Here is a 22,830-nt window from a genome sequence, read left to right as displayed (position 1 = left end):
ATTAGAGTGCAGTCAACCTAAACTGACGGCCAAAAGAAACTTTACGACTCCGTGGGTTAAAGTTAACCAGCCTTTTCAGCAAATTAATACGAAATTTTTGTGCGACAACAACACGAGAGGGCTCTGGGTATGGTATCCATGGGAGCCACCCATGCCCACATTGCAAGGACCTTCGGCCGCTCTCGTGTCACTGTGTCAAACTTGATGCAACGTTACGGGCAGACATCGGACAGCCAAATAACTAGTAACTACGCCCAGAGAAGACGGGTACCTGTGCACCTTACAAAAGGAGGAACCGCTGCCTGATAGTGACGTCTCCGTCAATTAATGCCACCTGGTCAGTCGGCAGACCGTGTCCAGGAGACTCATGGCTCACGGAATTAGGGCCTATCGACACTTCAGAGGGCAGAGGTTGTGATGGGCTCGAATTGTACGCCGTTGGCATCGACGTGATTGGCAACGTGTTTTCACGGATGAAAGCCGGTTCTGCCAGTTCCGAGCCAATGGCAGACAGCGAGTTTACCGTCGAACAGGCGAACGAACGGCTGCATCATGCGTTCAGGAGGTGGTACAGTTTGGTGGCGGCAGTGTGATGGTGTGGAGTGGGATTTGTGCAGAGAAACGGATACCACTGGTCATCATCTACGGGAACCTAACAGCTCAACGCAACGTGGATGAAATTCTGCGTCGTGTTGTCCTGCCATTCCGTCAACAGCAGTCACGTGGTGTCCTGTACCAGCATGACCACGATAGACCCCCTACAGCTCGAGTTGTACAGAACTTCCTGCACGTCAACGTCTTTCCCTGTCTGGCACGTTCCCCAGATATGTCCCCCACAGAACACCTTTGGGGCATCACGTCGGCTGGCCACACCTTGCAGCCAACCGACAAGAACTGGCGTTCGCTCTCCAAGATGAATGGCAACGAATCCCACATCATCTCATCAGACGGCTGACTTCTTCTATGCGTCAGAGAGTTTTTGCATACATTAAAGCAAGGGTGGGCTACACGCGATATTGATTGGTTATGATATTGACTCATTTTAAAAATAATCAACTTTTTGTATACTCTGCCCATTGTTAACCAAGATGGAATGGCTATTTTTCTACCCCTGCTCAGTTTGTTCACTTGTAACAGAATTTGAGGGCTGCTTTGTCCGTTCTTACTCAAGACTTTCAATATCTAAAGCCATTGGTCTTTTCAATATATTAAACTGCAGTCATCCTGTTTTTTGCTTTGGCAAAATAAATTGATCTGAACTCTTTGTAAAGTTTCTTTTGGCCGTCAGTTTATATCCAACTTCTAATTGCCATGTGTGTTATCGGGATTAGACAGGCACAAATGATGCACATGCATAATAAAGTAGACTGAATTCTAAAGGCCTAATAATTATTGATTACAAGTTTTGGGGCCAAGCAGTTACATATACATTTAGCTGATGAAAATACTTTTGAGAAAGGATTCTCATTGGGTCAAGCATTCACCTTGGAATTCAAATAAACATAAAACCAGTAAATTGTAAAGTAATATCAATGCCAGAGCATGGCTTTATTACAAAATCTACCATATATCAAACAAGACGCCATTTTGATGGTATGACCAGCTAACAATCAATTTATCCAAGGACATTACAGAAAGCTTTCGCGTGTGTTATGAGATCAGATCATTCTTCTTCACATAATATTTTAACCAGCAATAATTATTTACAATATTTACACATATCTCAATAAAGCAAGATATGAAAATGACTGGCCATATAAATTAAAATGATTGTTGTACCTGTATGGATTTACATGTCAGCAACAATTTATCATTGAACACAATTAACTGTGGATTTAAACATTTTAATACAAGTAAACTGAGCGAGACCAGGGGCTGATAGGTCTCATGCCAACTAGTACAGTATATGCTAACCAAGAGACAGGTATAATGGCCATACTCCTCACAGCGCATGTGCCGCTCTCTAACATTTGCTTTACATTACTGCCACCACTAGCAAATTTTTCACAAAAATCTTAAAAATGCTGAGGTCACCAAGTCATGGTGATAAGGCAGGAAGTGATGTCAGAACACAAAAACTGTCTCTCAAGCCTTAGTTCTATTGTTTATTACATAAAACACTTGCATTCTTTTCACATAAAGTATACACAAAAAACCGGTAACAACTTTATTGATAAATGCTGATTTAATAAATCTGTGTGAGGACATCACACAGGCTTCAAACGTAAAACTTTTCTTGTGGTGGAAGAGATGTAAAGCGAGCCTTGAGAGGGACACGCATGCTGGAAGGAGTATGTGTGATAGCTAGGAAATCCAAGATGGCTGACAGCAACGATACTGGATTACATATAATTACTGACCTTAATCAACTGCCTATTAAGTATGACAGATTTGAACTGTTCAAGATATCTTGTGGTGATTTTCTTATACAAATTTTACAGTTTGATTAAAGCGGGTCTCGCACGAAGCGAGTTTCGACAAGCCATTTACAGATCACAGATTTTTTGGCCCTACCAAAAACACTTGTGACCACTGAAGAAAACCACCGTCTGCTACTGACTATGACTAACTGCAAGTGTAGTTCTCGCACCACACGAGTATATACCTCGCAATATGTTTGCAAAAGACTCGCTCTGACTCACTAGTTGAAACTCGCTTCATGTGAGTTATGCTTGAGTTATGCAGCAGTAAATTATGACATCAGCATTCTTGCACTCTCTTATAACACCTGAAGCAGTACGGGCTTGAATCATTTTCTAAACACTGGTTTCTTATTTGCTTAATTTTCAATGTTTGCTAAGGAGAATACAGCAAATATTAGATACCATCTCCCTCCTCTATCTGATTCATACAAAGCACACCCTGATATAATTTCAATAGTATTGGCCTGAAAATTTTCACATGCCTGAATGAGGAGAACACCACAAAGACGTGCTAAGTATGGAGAAGACAATTTTGGGGTAGAACAACAGTCCTGCAACCTCTCCAGATTGATGTCAGATTTATATCCTTTTCTTTTAAATGATTACAATAGGTATATAAAAAATTTCTTGAACTAAATTTGAAACAACTAATTACAGTTTGTAAAAATATCATTATCATTTATAACTAAAACAATCAAATGTATAGATATGTATTGATAAAGAGTTACATTTTAAGTTAAAAAAAACATTCCTTTTCATTGTTGTGATGTAGGATAACAGAAATATCACGATCTCACATAGGGAAAAACGGGCGGCCATGTTCTCATTTAAAACCAATCAAGGGTGAGATATTTTTACCACCTAAGAAGGCATCTGTTTCACTGTAACATGACTTGTTCACGATTTTGACACGTGGAAGTTGTGTTAAATCAGCTGTTTTCCTTCTGATTACGAGACAATTCTGATATACCTTAAAAGCCATTTTCAAAGTGGTTGTGGAATATGTGTGGGGTTATTCCCCAGGGTCTCAACCAGGAGACCACAACGATTGGCGTTTGCTTCTAATAGTTAAGGGGACAGTACTTCGCATGATAAAGCAGTGTCTCGTCTCTAGTGCTTAAGAGCATAGGGTACACATAAGGCTACACCTTGTTTCTGGTTTCTCCAAAATGAAATATCTCATGGCCTCATAACAATTCCAGATGAGGAGGTGGTTTATAGAATTACCAATCATGTAATCAAACAAATACCTATGCTCGCTTCGGTCTGTATGGATCCCACGGCTAAAATAATTTATATTTTCTGTTGTCCTTTCTTTTAAGTGACACGTCTATCGGCATGTACATAAAATAAAGTTGTCAACCTTTGTGCGGATTTGTCATTCTGGAGGGCTTGTGAAGAAGTGAGCTGTAACGATTTGCTGCAAAGGCGCTTATTCAGAACTTACAACATACAAAAGTATATTAGCAATAAATTATTAATATAATAAAAAACTTACATCCTCAATAAGTTCTCTCTACCTCCAAGCAATTCAGGAAAGAAACCAAACAGATCCCTGAACTACAGCATTCGTCGAAATTTTGGTCACATGTAGCCAGACATCTCTGACATTTTCCACTGCATCAGAACACGTAGCTGCTGCCTATTGTTGCCTGTTTCTCTCATTTACTAGCTCTAGAATCTGGTTAAAACAGATGAACATCTGATAATGTCACAACTGCATGCTTCATCAAACAGAATTCAGGTCACACCAATTATCTGGCCATTCAGTAGGGGTGACAAGGTGAAAACAAGACTGACTTGAACATCTTAACAATAGATTTCCCAGCCATGAAGCTCCCACTATGTTGTGTTTCTGGTCCTGGTGCCACACCTGGCCGATCTTTGGTCCCACACACCGGAGTATCTACCTGAGCACACCTGTAATCAGCTGCCTCCAGTCCTCTCCTCCCCAACATTCACATAGACTGTCTCTGGTAACAACTCCTCGTGTCTAGTCGCCAGGTACCTAGAAGGTTTACAAACCTTATAACTATTCCAGTATAAACTCCATCTGAAGAAGCTGGTTTAAAGGGTGAGTATTTTCAAATTTGTACAAATTCTTTATTTTATAGGCATTTGAATTGAATTGTACCATTATTTGGTTGGTGTACCAAAATGAGAGGGGTCAAGTAAATTAATAGAGGGAAATAATGGTCTTTGTCAGGTACAAAGTGGATTAACCTCATGGCCCACAGGTCAAGGGCCTGCCAGGCAGAGCTGGGGTTTAATTTTAGCCATTAAGAGCCCAACATGAAGAATCTGCCACATACCACAAGCCATGCAGTCTCATCTGTCTGTGATCTCTACACTGTAGCATAATGTAACAGAAACAGTATGTATTTCATGGAACTTACTCGAGAAATAACTCAAAGTGCTTGAGAAGAGCTTTCTGCTTGTGTTCTCCAAGCTTCATCCTCCCCACTAATTCTGGCAACTTCACTGAAACAAGAAAGAAGGGCACAGTGAGACAGCACTGTTCAAATAAAAATGTGGAACCACACCTGGAAAGTGCATGTCAGTTATGTGGGTGTACATCACATGGACTGTGTCCTAGCAGTACAGGACACACATAGACTGTGTCCTAGCAGTGCAGGATGCATATCACACCATTATGTGGTTGTACATCACATGGACTGTGTCCTAGCAGTACAGGATGCATATCACACCATTATGTGGGTGTACATCACATAGACTGTGTCCTAGCAGTACAGGACACACAGCACACCATTATGTGGGTGTACATCATGGACTGTGTCCTAGCAGTACAGGACACACAGCACACCATTATGTGGGTGTACATCATGGACTGTGTCCTAGCAGTACAGGGTGCATAGCACACCATCATGTGGGTGTACATCACATGGACTGTGTCCTAGCAGTACAGTATGCACAGCACACCATTATGTGGGTGTACATCATGGACTGTGTCCTAGCAGTACAGGATGCACAGCAAACCATTATGTGGGTGTACATCACATGGACTGTGTCCTAGCAGTACAGGATGCACAGCAAACCATTATGTGGGTGTACATCACATGGACTGTGTCCTAGCAGTACAGGACACACAGCACACCATTATGTGGGTGTACATCACATGGACTGTGTCCTAGCAGTACAGGACACACAGCACACCATTATGTGGGTGTACATCATGGACTGTGTCCTAGCAGTACAGGATGCATAGCACACCATTATGTGGGTGTACATCATGGACTGTGTCCTAGCAGTACAGGATGCACAGCAAACCATTATGTGGGTGTACATCACATGGACTGTGTCCTAGCAGTACAGGATGCATATCACACCATTATGTGGGTGTACATCACATGGACTGTGTCCTAGCAGTACTGGACACACAGCACACCATTATGTGGGTGTACATCGTGGACTGTGTCCTAGCAGTACAGGACACACAGCACACCATTATGTGGGTGTACATCACATGGACTGTGTCCTAGCAGTGCAGGACACATAGCACACCATTATGTGGGTGTACATCACATGGACTGTGTCCTAGCAGTACAGGACACACAGCACACCATCATGTGGGTGTACGTCACATAGACTGTGTCCTAGCAGTACAGGACACACAGCACACCATCATGTGGGTGTACATCACATGGACTGTGTCCTAGCAGTACAGGATGCATAGCACAGGTATAACAAGCTTAGGCACCCAGGCACACATTTATCAAAATCTCAAACAAAGCTACCGCTATAATGTTTTGGTTTAGGAAGTTTACAATGATTTCTTTTTTTACTGCAGAACAATGTACATGTAGGGCTTTTTAAAGTCAGGCTCACAGAAGGGATGATCCTACCCATAAAATGTCTCACCCTTAAAACACGTAATTGTTAGGAATGATCCTACCCATAAAATGTCTCATCCTTCAAACATGTGCTTGTTAGAAATGATCCTACCCATAAAATGTCTCATTCTTCAAACACGTACTTGTTAGGAATGATCCTACCCATAAAATGTCTCATCCTTCAAACATGTACTTGTTAGGAATGATCCTACCCATAAAATGTCTCATCCTTCAAATGTCTCATCCGTCAAACATGTACTTGTTAGGGATGATCCTACCCATAAAATGTCTCATCCTTCAAATGTCTCATCCTTCAAACATGTACTTGTTAGGGATGATCCTACCCATAAAATGTCTCATCCTTCAAACATGTACTTGTTGGGGATGATCCAACCCATAAAATGACGCTGCTACTCTTTTTATTTGGATTATAAACTGAAAGGTCAACATTAATAATTTCGATCTCAATGTTTAAAATTTCCATGAAATCACATCTGTTTGCTTACCCAGATTAAAGAAAAAATAATTCCTACTCTATTTCTTCTGATTGAGTTGTGTCACATGCAACAATGAATTTTTTAAGGATGGCCTTACCAAAGAGTCTGAGCAGGTGATGTGCTCCGTAGATGAGGCAGGGCAGGGGAGACTTCTCCTGCTCTGGAGTCAGCATCTTCCAGGCCAGTACTTCATTGAGTGCCATCTCCTTGTCAGAGGCCGTCTGTGAGTTGTGCTGAGTCTGAGAGGTCGGGGTGAGGTGCGGAGATGAACCCTTGCTGGATATTGCACTTGGTAAAAGGAGGGGTGGGGGAGGGGTGACGCGCTGTGAAAGGCCTGACAGCACTGACTGGCTGACACTCTCCTGGTGGGTGTGATTAGTGGTTGTGGCGGTGTTGTTGTTACAGGACTCTGGGGCAGTGTCAGGGGCGTCTGGGTGTTTGTCTGAGGGTCCAGGTGATGTAACGCTTCCATGTCGGCGTGATGACCTTGTCACCTTCGGCTCCAAACACACACTCGCTCTGTCGGAGCGTGACAGCCTCCTGGTAGTCTGTGAGCCATACCGTGACCTTTGTGAACATGTGACCTCCGAACCTTTCTTGCTGACCTCTGACATGGACCTACGTGTAAGGCGGCGAGCAGGGGGCTCATCGCTTTCAGACTCATCATCTTTGGGAACTTTGGGGGACAGTTTGGGAATTTTGGGTGATGGCTCGCCTCCTGATGAACTGTGAAGACGGGTTGAAGCTCTTCGTCGAGACGGGCAGGTAACTGTTGGGGAGGGCGGTGCTTCATGACTGGGACTAAAACAGATCATACACAGTGCAGACACAATAATATTATCAAGGTCTATTCCACTGGGTAGGTGTTCAAAACTGTTTTGTTAACAGGTTAAAACAAGTCAACAAACAATATATTTTACCACAATGACCCATTATATCAAAGTTTGAAGACAGATGTGCCTGAGCTGAACACCAAAAATACAGCAGACAAACAAAACACATGATCCAAGAAATTGACTGCATTTTTTATAATGAATGTCAACGAATGGGTAGCACTTTCAGATGTAACTTATTCTTACTCTTTTCAGTTATCTTTACGATTTTTTTCAATTTCTGCCCATGCTTTTTTGCACTAACCTTTCAACTTCCTTCTTGATAAGCGGTGGCCCATTCACAGGACTGGGTGGTTTGAAATGTGTAACAGCAGAGTCATGTTGATCTCTTTCGGCGTTGTACAGAAGTAACAGCTGGAGCGTGAAGTCAAAACACACCCTTAAGCCATGCATCACTTCCTTACACAATGGTACACTGAAGCAGCAACAAACAAATTCTTAAAGCACAAAAACAAAAAGAGTCAATTTCAGATTCTAAATTCAGACCAATTATTCATAAATAAAATACACAGATTGTCGATGTCCCTTAGTGCTTAAGCCGCTTGAAACCCGCCTCTCCCTCTACTTTCCTCCACCCTTAACTTCAATGTCACAATTTAAGTAGAAACTTCTTGAGTATCATGTCAAATCATTATGATATATAGAAAAAATGAACAGGAATGAAAATAACATCATGTATTTCAAGATTTTGACAATTTTATATGCTGCAAATTCAGCACTATAAAATGAATATATGCCTCCCTCAACAGGAAGGATTTGAACCAATTACTGACATTTGTTTTTTAAGTTCAGAAGAAATGTGTGTGCACATCCATGCCTAAATAAAATCTAACCAATCAGTCAACAAAAAGTATCACAATAACCTTTTCTCTGGCTCCGGCTTGGTGAACTCTCGCAATCCTGGTCGTAGTTTCTCCGTGGAGCTGAACAGGAAGTTCATGACAAAATTCTTCACATAGCCTTCCAGTAGGGTGATGATGTTTGGTTCTGCAGGCAACTGGATAACCTAAAACATAACAAATAACAAGTCCCTTCAAGTTATTTTCCTGTCAATGGGAAGAACTAGGAACAGTCATTCAAAATGTGCCATTAAATAATCCAACTAGAAGATGAACTGAAAAGCGGTCAACATTAGGTTCCGATTATTCAGACAAATCTTCTTCCAAGACAGCTTTTTAGATAGTGACTTTTGGACTGTGACAAGAGAAACTTTTCATTTTTTGGCTTAGGGCACCCTGAGGATCCAAGAATACAATGTCTATCACTACATGTAGGTTTACTCTCCTCATGGAGAGGTCCCTAGCCATCCTTCTCCTATCTCTACAGACAGGAGAACACAAATCTGATACAGATGGCTGAAAAACAGAATCCAGAATGATTAATGGAATTACCATACCGCCATAAGCCATAACATGTTGTTGTTGTAAAAGTTACTATGACAACAGCTTTGATAAAATAGGACAGTCAATATTAATGGAGTTCAATTTTTCATCACATGTCGGGAGACTTATGGTCCACCTGTAGGTGATGAGTGATGCCAACCATCTCCTTTTTTCTGGAAATGTGAGGCTTGCTAACAAACACCCTATCTGAAAGCAAGTCAGATGAATAGTAATGAAGGCACGCCTTCATTTTGACCCATGAAAATTTGTCTTGTCCAAGGTATTTTTCTCATATAGAACATTCACTGATTAACACTAATTGCCTCACTTTTTTACTGTAGCAGAGGCCAGGTGTCTTTCGTATAGATCTGAATGGTCAGTCATTGGATAGAGAAATGCAGAAAGAGACCAAGGACAACAGAGGGGTTTCGAGTTCAAACTCTTTTGCCGTTAAAGTCTTGAAATTCCCCTATTCTACCCACATCTGGACACAGACCCCCATTACAACTTCCGTTTTTCGGTAGGGACGATTGTAGTTCTGTGAATCTTAGGGTATAAAGTCTTTTTTTGCTCCCAGGCATCCATTTTTGGTGCACAGGTGCATGCTTGGTATTAAAATGCTGGAAACTGTCTAAACTTTGAGGAGGTATGAGCTGTATTGATGAAAGTTTGAAATTCTGGGTGAGAGGACACAAGGTGTGAGGTAGTGATGAGGCTTGGCGTTCTAGGCATGCCTCCCAGCTGCCGGCATGGAAAGGTCCAGATTTTGACGGTCAACCTATGTCAAGATTTTTATGGCTTCTTTCTCACAGGCTGGGCCAGGTATGCAACAAAGCTTATTGGCCACGGAATGTTTGGGACTGAGCTACAGCGCTAGACGTTAACATTGTCGCTTATGGAAAATTAATGGGGGTCCGAGGCCATCTGCAGACTGAGGACAAGGGGAGATAATTCATTGAGTGTATATTGTCCTGGTGCATGCTCTGTAACATTTGAGAAAATGCGCCTGGCTTCTGTGCTCAACACAAGTATTGTTAACCTTATACTATCTTGGTGGCAACCTAACTGTGGTTTTTTACATGTTTTTGATAGTGCATGTACATGCTTCAACACCCGTGAAATTCACAGCATCTGAGAAAGGAAGAATTAAATGTAAGTAAAGAGGACAAAAAATAGTGTAAGGGTCAGATTTTCAAAAGGGGGCCTCCAGGCGCTGTTTGCTTATGGACACCCTCCACATGGTGTCAGTGTGGGTCTCCAGTCATCGGGTGTGCATGCCCTCCACATGGTGTCAATGTGAGTCTCCAGTCATTGGGTGAGCACACCCTCCACATGGTGTCAGTGTGGGTCTCCAGTCATCTGGTGTGCATACCCTCCACATGGTGTCAATGTGGGTCTCCAGTCATCGGGTGCGCACACCCTTCACATGGTGTCAATGTGGGTCTCCAGTCATTGGGGGTGCACACCCTCCACATGGTGTCAGTGTGGGTCTCCAGTCATTGGGTGAGGACACCCTCCACATGGTGTCAGTGTGGGTCTCCAGTCATCTGGTGTGCATGCCCTCCACATGGTGTCAGTGTGGGTCTCCAGTCATTGGGTGTGAACACCCTCCACATGGTGTCAGTGTGGGTCTCCAGTCATTGGGTGAGCACACCCTCAACATGGTGTCAGTGTGGGTCTCCAGTCATCGGGTGTGAACACCCTTCACATGGTGTCAATGTGAGTCTCCAGTCATCGGGTGTGAACACCCTCCACATGGTGTCAATGTGAGTCTCCAGTCATCGGGTGCGCACACCCTCCACATGGTGTCAATGTGGGTCTCCAGTCATTGGGGGTGCACACCCTCCACATGGTGTCAATGTGAGTCTCCAGTCATTGGGTGTGAACACCCTCCACATGGTGTCAGTGTGGCTCTCCAGTCATCTGGTGTGCACGCCCTCCACATGGTGTCAATGTAGATGAATGATAACATACCTTTCCGGCTCTGTTGATATTGTAATAGTCTTCTTCCAATTTCTCCTTCAGGATCTTTGGTATAGGTATTTCAACATGAGTGTATTTTCCCTGACAAACAAAGAGAAATAGTGGCAGCAGTCAGATAAATACACATGACAAATGGAATAGCATCAAGTCCAAGATTCATAAAACAGCTACATGTACATGTCAATTTACATAGAAGTTGCTATGGACAAAAATGAATGTCAGGATCATATAGAATGAACTCATGCAGAACTTTCTTTTTTCAGAACATAAAAACGAAATATATAGGATGTTAAATATGGAAAGTTGCCATACATGAAGGCTAATACCAGGGTTCATACACTTCAAATTTAAAAAGTGTATTTTAAATTTCTGGCTTTTACCAAGGTTTTTTCAGGCCCGAACTTCACATTTACCAGGCTACATGGAACAAATATTCTACACTTAAATGTATATATCCTCTTTGTCTCACTTGGCGCTTGCCTCCGCTGATGAACATTCTTCCCATGAGGTCACAGCGTTCAAATGCAGTTAGGCATGCTCAAGTTAGGGGCAAGTTAATATGCAAGATGTATGCTAAGTTTACTGAAATTGGCGCTGTACTTTGGGAGGAGAAGGACAAAATTGTGTCTACAGACAGACCATCCCCTCCATGAAAGACAGATAGGCTGATTCCAGTATATCCCCTCCATGAAAGACAGACAGGCTGATTCCAGTATATCCCCTCCATGACAGGCAGATAGACCGATTCCAGTATATCCCCTCAGTGACAGACAGCTAGGCTGATTCCAGTATATCCCTTCACTGACAGACAGATATGCTGATTCCAGTTTATGCCCCCCCACTCCCACGGCAGACAGATAGGGTGATATCAGTATATCCCCTCCATGACAGACGGATAAGCTGATTCCAGTATATCCCCTCCGTGACAGACAGATAGGCTGATTCCAGTATATCCCCACCGTGACAGACAGATAGGTTGATTCCAGTATATCCCCTCAGTGACAGACAGATAAGCTGAATCCAGTATACCCCCTCCGTGACAGACAGATAGGCTGATTCCAGTATATCCCCACCGTGACAGACAGATAGGCTGATTCCAGTTTATGCCCCCTCCCTCCACCCCCATGACAGAGAGATAGGCTGATTCCAGTATATCACCCCCCTCCACAACGACAGACAGATAGGGTGATTCCAGTATATATATCCCCTCCGTGACAGATAGATAGGCTGATTTCAGTTTATGCCCCCTCCCTCCACCCCACATGACAGACAGACAGGGTGATTCCAATAATCCCCCTCCCCAACGACAAACAGATAGGGTGATATCAGTACATCCCCTCCATGACAGACAGATAAGCTGATTCCAGTATATCCCCTCCGTGACAGACAGATAGGCCGATTCCAGTATATCCCCTCAGTGACAGACAGATAAGCTGAATCCAGTATATCCCCTCCGTGACAGACAGATAGGCTGATTCCAGTATATCCCCACCGTGACAGACAGATAGGCTGATTCCAGTTTATGCCCCCTCCCTCCACCCCCATGACAGAGAGATAGGCTGATTCCAGTATATTTCCCCCCCCCCCCCCCCCCACAACGACAGACAGATAGGGTGATTCCAGTATATATATCCCCTCCGTGACAGACAGATAGGCTGATTTCAGTTTATGCCCCCTCCCTCCACCCCACATGACAGACAGACAGGGTGATTCCAATAATCCCCCTCCCCAACGACAAACAGATAGGGTGATTCCAGTATATCCCCCCCATGATAGACAGATAGGGTGATTCCAGTATCCCCCTCACCATGACAGACAGACAAGGTGATTCCAGTATAACTTTGCTGAGTGCGGTATAAATATGATGGACTACCGATAAAAACTTTAATTTTCATACAAATTTCTTTCGTTCATAATCTTAAAAGCTCTCAGAAAGCATCATTTTGTGCTGCATTTATCAAATTTCTTTATGTACGGTGACAATGTCACCTTTAAGCTTTGGGATAACCTTCAATATGGTTTTGGTGAAGTACAGGTAGAGGTTTTCTCTATGATCTGCCATGCTTCTTCCACATTTTTAACCTGACCATAGTGATATAAGTGAACTATTGTCGAGTATGGCATGACTTCATCACCAAAATCTACTGGCTGTGATACCTATTGTGCAATAACACACTGTCAAGCACAACTAACCCGTCAAAACAAATTTCTAAACAGATCTAAAAATCCCACACAAATGAACTGCATACCTGACAACAGAATTCTCCACAGATTTAGCAGGAATATGTAAATAACAAATACACCTGATATACCATAACAGAATTTAGAAGGAATATATAAAAAACAAGTACACCTGATAGACCATAACAGAATTTAGAAGGAATATATAAATAACAAATACACCTGATAGACCATAACAGAATTTAGAAGGAATATATAAATAACAAATACACCTGATAGACCATAAGAGAATTTCGAAGGAATATATAAATAACAAATACACCTGATAGACCATAACAGAATTTAGCAGGGATATATAAATAACAAGTACACCTGATAGGCCATAACAGAATTTAGCAGGAATATATAAATAACAAGTACACCTGATACACCATAACAGAATTTAGAAGGAATATATAAATAACAAGTACACCTGATACACCATAACAGAATTTAGAAGGAATATATAAATAACAAATACACCTGATAGACCATAACAGAATTTAGAAGGAATATATAAATAACAAATACACCTGACAGACCATAACAGAATTTAGAAGGCATATATAAATAACAAATACACCTGTTAGACCATAACAGAATTTAGAAGGCATATATAAAAAAACAAATACACCTGATAGAACATAACAGAATTTAGAAGGAATATATAAATAACAAGTACACCTGATAGACCATAACAGAATTTAGAAGGAATATATAAATAACAAATACACCTAATAGACCATAACAGAATTTAGGAGTATATAAGTAACAAATACACCTGATAGACCATAACAGAATTTTCCATAACTTTTACTCCAACTCCAAAATATACCTAGACTGACCTTTATAGAGACCTCTCCATCATCAGAGCAGTCTCCATTGTCACTGTCCACACCACTCTGAAACATAGGAATACATGTATAGGGGATACCAGGGTAATACAAATGTGGATAGCATCTCTCCTTATGCATCAGTAACAAAAATCATTCTATCACCCTCAGATAATCAGTCAATGAAATAGTTTTTTGCTATGCGCAAGATTCTTAAAGAGACAAAAGCTGTTTTTATGGACTGTTACCACCGAAGTATTTATTCACTTGGTTGAAGTTCCGCTGCATACTCAAGAACATTTCACTTTACTATGGCGGAAACCCTTGACCATCTGCAGGTTGCTGGCAGACCTTTCCACATGCGACCAGAGAACAAGCCAGCTTGAGCTGGACTTTAATTCACAGTTATTGCATTGTTGAGAGACTTCTTGGTCACTGTACTGGGTTAGCACACTTCCCACTATGTTATGGAAGCCTGGTTTCACATTAGAAGAACAATATATTATAGGCTGTTTTATAAGGGAAGTAATTAGTATTTTTTTTTTTTGATTGGTGTTTTACGCCGTACTCAAGAATATTTCACTTATACGACGGCAGTCAGCATTATGGTGGGTGGAAACCAGGCAGAGCCCGGGGGAAACCCACGACCATCCGCAGGTTGCTGGCAGACCTTCCCACTTACGGCCGGAGAGGAAGCCAGCATGAGCTGGACTTGAACTCACAACGACCGCATTAGTGAGAGGCTCCTGGGTCATTACGCTGCGCTAGTGCGCTAACCGACTGAGCCACGGAGGGCGCGGAAGTAATTATGAGTAAAGAAGGAAAATCCACAGAATTAAATATAAAACAATCCACTTACATATTAAATCAACAATGGCATTGTAAAGACGGCAAGTACAAGTGCTTACATTTTATTTTACAGTTACTAAGTACAGGTAATGTGTAAGAGAACAAGCTAAATGGACGAAATATTAGCTTTACCACACATGCATAGAGGAAACTTCAATGATTTTTTTTTTTTTTTTTTTTTTGATTGGTGTTTTACGCCGTACTCAAGAATATTTCACTTATACGACGGCGGCCAGCATTATGGTGGGTGGAAACCAGGCAGAGCCCGGGGGAAACCCACGACCATCCGCAGGTTGCTGGCAGACCTTCCCACTTACGGCCGGAGAGGAAGCCAGCATGAGCTGGACTTGAACTCACAGCGACCGCATTGGTGAGAGGCTTCTGGGTCATTACGCTGCGCTAGCGCGCTAACCGACTGAGCCACGGAGGCCCCGAAACTTCAATGAAAGTTTATACAAATAACCACAATATTGAATACTCCTCACCATCTCTTCATCCCCTCCATTGTGTAGATATTCGTCCCGTCCATTTTCTGATTCCTCTTCCTCGGTTACCTCCCCATCCTCTGACTCCTCCCCTGAGGATGACCCAGATTCTGACCCAGATGATGACGACTCTGAGCCGCTGTCAAACTTTGGCTTCTTCACAAAGGCTCGTCTCAAAATCGCATTAATCTTTTGCTTCCTTACCCTGTTTTTGCGGCTGTAATTTGTGGCACTAAAGATGTGAGGATGCATGGCAATATGTGAGAAATAGAACCAAAAACCCAGGGAGGGACAAACAACAGTAACAATAACAACAAGAATCAGGAGGTGCACCCTCTGTCCAACATAAGGCAACAACCAAATAATGTTCGATATAACTTTCAAATGAATGCTTAACAGTGTTCCACAGAGTACGAGGCATGGTGTTCCAGTGAGCACCAGGCATGGTGTTGCAGTGTGCACTAGGCATCACTTTCTAGTGAGCACTAGGCACAGTGTTCCTGCAAGCATTAGGCTGGGTGTTCCAGAGAGCACCAGGTATGGTGTTCCAGTGAGCACTAGGCATCACATTCTATTGAGCACTAGGCACAGTGTTGCAGTAAGCACTAGGCTTGGTGTTCCAGTCACCATGAGGTAAAGTGCTCCAGTGAGCACCAGACATGGTTTTCCAGTGAGCACTAGGCACAGTGTACAAGTGAACACCAGGCAAAATGTTCTAGTGAACACCAGGCATGGTGTTCCAGCAAGGACCAGGTATGCTGTTCCAGTAAGTGCTTGGCACGATATTAGTGCGAGCATCAGGCATGGTATTCCAGTGAAGTTGAGCAAGGTGTTCCACTAAGAGCCAGGCATAGTGCACTAGCCATGGTATTCCAGTGATAACCAGGAAAGCTGACCCAGTATTCCCATGAGCACTACGCATGGTATTCCAGTGAACACTAGGCATGGTATTCCAGTGAGCACTAGGTAAGGTTTTGACATGCGCACCAGGCACAATGTTTTAGTGCAAACTGTTCAAGCAAAATATCCATTGCAATGGATATATTCACTAACATGTTTTTTCAAAGTCTCCAACGTGTTTGAGAACAATGGCCATTAACCACTGAAATGAATAATCTACTGTTGGTTTCATTCCTTAACAAAATATTCACATGAATTTATTGATAATTTCCAAATTTGAGAATGGTTCTGATCAAATTTTTTACATCTTTTCTTTGGCCATCAGTAGGCCTAGTTGCACATGCTGCCGTTTACATGTAAGGTTTATAGGTCTAAACCAAAAAAATACACTAAACTAAACTCACATAAAAGAGAGAGGTTTAAAGAGGGTGTTAAAGGCAAAAAGGATTCATGGCAGGTGGGTACTGGGAACACAAAGTAAAGTAATAACCTTAACTCAAACCAATACCAGAACAATTCCCACAACATCAAGGAAAAAAACAAGTGCCCAGTGCTCATAAATACTCACCAGTGTGCTCACATATATTTTCATACCATAAACACGAGAAAGAAAAAGAGAAGACCAAGAAAGAAGACATAAATGGACTGAGACAAGACTGTTTAGCTATAAATATGTCCTATGCTGTGCTCCTTGAAGAGGTGTAGCTTGAAATTGCATCAATTTGTAAAATCTGTAATTCTATGAAATGGCACATATCATTACATTCTCATATCTAAAATATAGCTTTGAAATCTTTTTCTAAAACTGATTTACAAGTTACAACACTGGTGGATTTAGCATAGTATTGTGAAATTGCAGCGAAAGCACTCCGTAGCAAAGTGCCTCTTGTAGCTTGTAGGTAAATACATGGAAATAACAGAAGGTAATTTAGTCACTTACTACTTTCGAGCAGTTTCAGCCAGTCTTCTCATGAGTGTTTTATTTTCTTCACTACTCTTCAGGATGAAGTCTTCTCCAACAATGCGGTCCCAGCTACATGAGCAAACAATGGAACTTACAGACTAACGCTGGCAATACTAGTATCTCAGCTACATATGTACACAATGAGGCATGAAGACTGCAAGTGCCAATATTGTCTGTCATTTGTGTAAACAATGAAAAATACAGTCTCACATAGCCAATACTGTCCATGTCACTAGACTTGTGTAAAAAATGAAATTTACAGTCTCACATAGCCAATACTGCATCTGTCATTGACTTGTGTAAACAATGAAAAATACAGTCTCTCATAGCCAATACTGTCCCTGTCAGTAGACTTGTGTAAACTATGAAAAATACAGTCTCATATAGCCAATACTGTCCCTGTCACTAGACTTGTGTAAACAATGAAAAATACAGTCTCCCATAGCCAATACAGTCCCTGTCACTAGACTTGTGTAAACAATAAAGAATACAGTCGCACCTAGCCAATACAGTCCCTGTCACTAGACTTGTGTAAACTATGAAAAATATAGTCTCTCATAGCCAATACAGTCCCTGTCACTAGACTGGTGTAAACAATGAAGAATACAGTCTCATATAGCCAATACTGTGTCTGTCACTAGACTGGTGTAAACAATGAAGAATACAGTCGCACATAGCCAATACAGTCCCTGTCACTAGACTTGTGTAAACAATGAAAAATACAGTCGGTGAGTTCGTCTCTGTCATGCTACTTGAAAATTATTGTCGACCTTTTTCAGTCTAACTACAGGAAGATGTATGGCTCATCCATGGGATTATCCCTCTGGAATTGCGCTCATCCATGGGATTATCCCTCTGGAATTACGTGTTGAGCTGCGACATAGATCACATATCTCAGACAGACAGATCAAGATTCTGGTCACAGTAGACTGGACCTTGAAAATGACCCTTTTTGCCATTTTTTGTTATTGCCATGGACTACATTATTTTTCGATAGGCCAAACAAAGAACATGTTTATGCTACGGAAGCTATGCATGTGTGAACAGTGGTCAGTGGTCAGTAAATCCGACACACTTCTTTTTAGGCTGTTTCACACTGTAACTCTCCCAAAATGTACAAGAAATCTCACCTGTTGTTCCATCCTTGAAAATGGATATGATACTCAGCTTTTCTTCTACCAGCTCTGTCTTTACCAGGGCATAGATCTAACACCTGTGAGCAATACCAACATACAATTCAGCATCATTGTGGTGTATAATTAAAAAACTGAAATTCTTTGCATCAACTGCAGTGATTTACTGACACAAAGGCAAGACGTAAAAACTGAAAGCAACTGACAACAGTCCATAGCTTTGACCAATAATATATGATCATCTCTGTCATATAATCGTCCAGGTTGAATAAAATTAAGGTTGCCCAAAGTCTACTATACTAGATTTATTTATTTATTTTATTGGTATCTTATGCTATAGTATTTTACTTAAATGACGGGGCCCAGCATTCTGGCAGGATAAACCTGGGCAGAAGCTGGGGGAAACCCACAAGGCCATCTGCAGGTTGCTGCCCAGCCTTCCCATGTATGGCCAGAAAGACAACATATGCTGGAGTTGAACTCACAATGACAGCATTGGTGAGGGGTTCCTGGGTGATTACTATACTGGAGCAATAGTCATTAGTGGACAATCAGTTCACAGAACAAGACTAAAATGTGACAATCACTGTGACAGACAATTTCTCACAAAACGACAAAGAAAAAATTGAAGATACTCCACCACATGTGAAGATACTCCACCACTATAAGAGACAGTGCTGCCTTTGTTCTTGATGATTCACTTCTTCAGATATTCAAACGTGAAATACAGATTCTTCAATGAAATAGCATCATGATATCACATTATGATATTCCCCCAATTTCTGGTGCATATGTGAGCGCCCACTAATTGCACCAACTGAGGAACACACTTAAGCCCTACTGGTGGACAACAAGTGGCCTTCTACAAATGCTTCCCTGTTCTAATGGCCACACGGGAGTTATCAACCGCTCATTGTCACCAAGGCTCCACAGTGACAAGCAATGAGAGCAGAGGAGTCTACAGATGCCTTGTTCAAAACTGGTTTTGAACATGCACCTTGTGTGTCCCAGTGGCTAGATGGCATCATAAATCCTTTTAATCACTAGATCATGGCCCGCTGATGACTAGTCTGAATTTTTTGACTAGAACTTAGAGCAAATATTGTGGTAAGGCTAATGGCGTGCTGCAGTTCTAGACATAAGTTGCTCCAGTTAGAATGATTAAGAGTTTCCGTGTGTAAGATGTGTGTGATGTACGGAGTCTGTGTGTATACGATGGCAGGTAGCATGCCGTTAGACTTATCACAATATTTGCTGCAAGTTCCATTCAGAAAATTCAGACTACTCACTAACGATTTATCCTGGAATGTAATATGACACCAATTATGATGACAGCAGGATAACTACAACTTTGAGTAATCTGCCAATTACCCACACTCAGCTAATACAAAGGCATTGAAATGAGACCATCAAACCGAAATCTTTAGCTGTGACGATAACTGGACTCCGAGTGAATGCGGCTGTGTATTGTCAGTACCTTCGCTTCATAAAGAACTCTGGCTTTCGTTGGATCTGGCTCAAAGCATAGGACATGCTCTCCTACTGAAAACTGATATTTAACCCCTCTTGTTGCCATCTCGTTGGTCTTAAATGCACAAACCACGGCTGGTGAAACCTAAAACTGCAATCACAATCTCAAGACATTGTTCCGCGAAATGAATTGTTTGCGTCCGTTTACGATTGTCGTAAATTGACAAGCGCAGACGGGTAAATCGAAATTCATGACCGCAAAATACATGTGTGACGGTGCCCGAAAATGCGAACCTGAACGATCATTGGTAATGGCAGGTTGACTGACCCTCAACGCCGATCTGAAGAGTATCTTAAAATATATCTAAAGTTGTTGAGATAATGTTGATGCAAACAAGTTGGTTCCAATTCCAGTTCCAGATGCTGATTGTGAAAAAGGACATTCTTCAATGAAATGACGTCACTTTACGACGTTCAACAGCCTATAGTCCTCACAACAGCTTGTGTAGGTCTACCAAATATACACGTACCGAGCATTATTTATTTATTTTATTTATTTGATTGGGTGTTTTACGCCGTACTCAAGAATATTTCATTTATACGACGGCGGCCAGCATTATGGTGGGTGGAAACCGGGCACAGCCCGGGGGAAACCCACGACCACCCGCAGGTTGCTGTCGGACCTTCCCACATACAGCCGAAGAGGAAGCCAGCCGAGCATTATGAATCCCACGAAACTTTTGTCTCAATTTTAATTCCTTCACAGATATGTATATATACGGGTATATGTATTTTATACCATCTTTTAGGATGAAAAACCCACTTTTTCGTTCAATTTCGTAGCGTGAAAACGATAGGACGCCTATTTCTTAACGTCACGGAAAATATAGAGGCAAAATTTGGGACAGATATTAGCAGTGTTGAAAGAAGAATATTATATTTCTTTACCAGCCTTTTGGAAAAGTAAAGCTATGAGTTTGTTGCGTTGTTCATTAGATGGTTTAACCATACATTGGGGAAAATATATTGGGTAAAATGAGCAGACCAGGCGTCTCAAATTTTAGAAGAAATATATACCAGTGGTATACCAGTCGTCAACCAACAAGGAGGATCCAGGTCAATAATCGCAAGGCTAATTCCAAACACAAGAACTAAGAAAGTATACAATGTATGAAAATTCACGGAATCATGCAAAGAGAAGCAGTCAACAGTTTTCAATGACGTTGGAAAGCAAGGTATGTTCTAGACGAGTGAGTGAAATCAGTATTCAAATGGTGTACCATGCTAGAATATAAGTGTCGATAGTAAAACATGTATCTCAGCTGGGCTTTGATTGCAACTGTTTATATATATCTATATATTCAACACGATGGACATACAGCCCCCAATTCAACACGATGGATATACAGCCCCAATTCAACACGATGGATATATAGCCCCAATTCAACACGATGGACAAACAGCCCCAATTCAACACGATGGATACACAGCCCCCAATTCAACACGATGGATATGCAGCCCCATACACTCTACCAAACATTTTGTTTAAAACCTGTCAAAGAAAGAGAGGCAGGAGGAAAGCCAGGAGCTACTGAAAGCAGATTTCAGAACATACTCTCTATAGAACTACAGTGCACGAGTAGCAGACAATGTTGTGGCAAAAATGCACATCAAGTAATTTGTGTACTCACAGTACACAAACTGTGTAATTTTTAATGTTAAAAGTACACAGATTATATACCACTGATGCTCACATCATTGTCGACGTGCAAATTTGTACACAGTCGTTTCTATAGAGTAAGAACAATATGAAGAAAGAGAAACAGCGAGAAATCTAAACTGTGTATAGAATGAAAATGGTCAACAAAGAATATTCGTTAGGGGCAAATGTAATAGACTTCAGCATTTCCTATCCGAGTTCTCAACTATATATCTATAATTAAGTCCACTATGTTATTAAGAAAAAAAAAACTTATTAATCATGAAGAAAACGCGAAAGGAGCTACCCTTTACAAAATTCTCGCCACAGTTCAACGTTTTTTGATGCTGTGAAAATGCTTATTTGAGATTGTCAGACAGCAAATGGTGAATTGTTTCCATCACGCAGTGTGGTGCCCATCCCGACCCAAAGTAACCCGCGTTCTACATCCATGTACATTAAGATAAGTCGGTATATATGGACATTTTTTCACTCGACATAACATGCAAAACCTGTTATTTTATAACTTCTGGTTTTCTGCTGTTTTAAAATAAAACAAATGAAGCATTGATACATAGGCAGTACCGTAAAATTGATAAGTGTCTGTCCTTTTTTATCTTGAAGAGGTTAACATTTGTCACATTTCAGAAAAGCCATAAGCTTATCTACACTGATGATACAAATTGGCGTAACTTACATCAATGTTTGCTTTAAAACGATATCCAAACATTTTGTTTGTCTCTCTTTGCAGAGTGCAGAAGAAGGTGTGACCCTCCACATTACCTGTAGATTTGACAGACTGTGAGCGAAACGACAGTGTTCAGAATTTTGTGACAGAACTTTGTGACTGAATACGACTGTACCCTACACGATAAGCTAATACATAGTTTGTGTGTACTACTTCATTAAATTAACCAAGTTGTATATTCATACCTTCTTCGTAGAAATAAACGATTTCCAGTATTGATTGTTTTGATTGGTGTTTTACGCCGTACTCAAGATATTTCATGTATACGATATCAGCCAGAATTATGATGTGAGGAAACCGGTCAGAACCCCGGGGAAACCCACAAACCTCCGCAACCTAATGACAGGTCCTCTCACCTACTGAAGCCAAGAAGAGCTAGACTTGAACTTACAGCAATGACATTGGTGAGAGGCTCCTGAGTCATTGTGCTGCGCTAGCACACTAATTACTCGACAAGAATTTCCTCTGTTTTATAAGCATCGTTTTAACTGCGTGAGTAG

At 41.5% G+C, this 22,830-nt stretch overlaps 1 protein-coding gene across 1 annotated transcript; it reads right to left on the bottom strand.

Moving 5' to 3' along the window:
• Positions 1-1,566: 1,566 nt before the first annotated feature.
• On the bottom strand, positions 1,567-20,069 carry LOC135472480 (male-specific lethal 3 homolog). Its single transcript, XM_064752000.1, has 11 exons — positions 19,891-20,069; positions 18,411-18,493; positions 17,257-17,349; positions 15,417-15,648; positions 14,095-14,151; positions 11,021-11,110; positions 8,528-8,670; positions 7,909-8,079; positions 6,869-7,572; positions 4,820-4,904; positions 1,567-4,431 (listed from the first exon to the last, which is right to left on the bottom strand). Exons 1-11 carry the CDS (start codon positions 19,987-19,989, stop codon positions 4,350-4,352), a joined length of 1,839 nt encoding a protein of 612 aa, XP_064608070.1. The 5' UTR covers positions 19,990-20,069; the 3' UTR covers positions 1,567-4,349.
• Between the last annotated feature and the right edge of the window lie 2,761 nt (positions 20,070-22,830).

Source organism: Liolophura sinensis, chromosome 8, assembly GCF_032854445.1.
Source record: "Liolophura sinensis isolate JHLJ2023 chromosome 8, CUHK_Ljap_v2, whole genome shotgun sequence".
Lineage (NCBI taxonomy): Eukaryota > Metazoa > Mollusca > Polyplacophora > Chitonida > Chitonidae > Liolophura > Liolophura sinensis.
The sequence above is the reverse complement of the archived record's forward strand: the minus strand, read 5'-3'. Positions and strand labels throughout refer to the sequence as shown.

Excerpts from the sequence above, each read along its gene's own strand:
- LOC135472480 (XM_064752000.1), bottom strand. The coding sequence starts at position 19,989 with ATGGCAACAAGAGGGGTTAAATATCAGTTTTCAGTAGGAGAGCATGTC. Across the intron at positions 18,494-19,890 it reads GAGTTCTTTATGAAGCGAAG|GTGTTAGATCTATGCCCTGG; the intron begins GTACTGACAATA and ends TATTGCTCACAG. Across the intron at positions 8,080-8,527 it reads AAGCCGGAGCCAGAGAAAAG|TGTACCATTGTGTAAGGAAG; the intron begins GTTATTGTGATA and ends TTGCTGCTTCAG.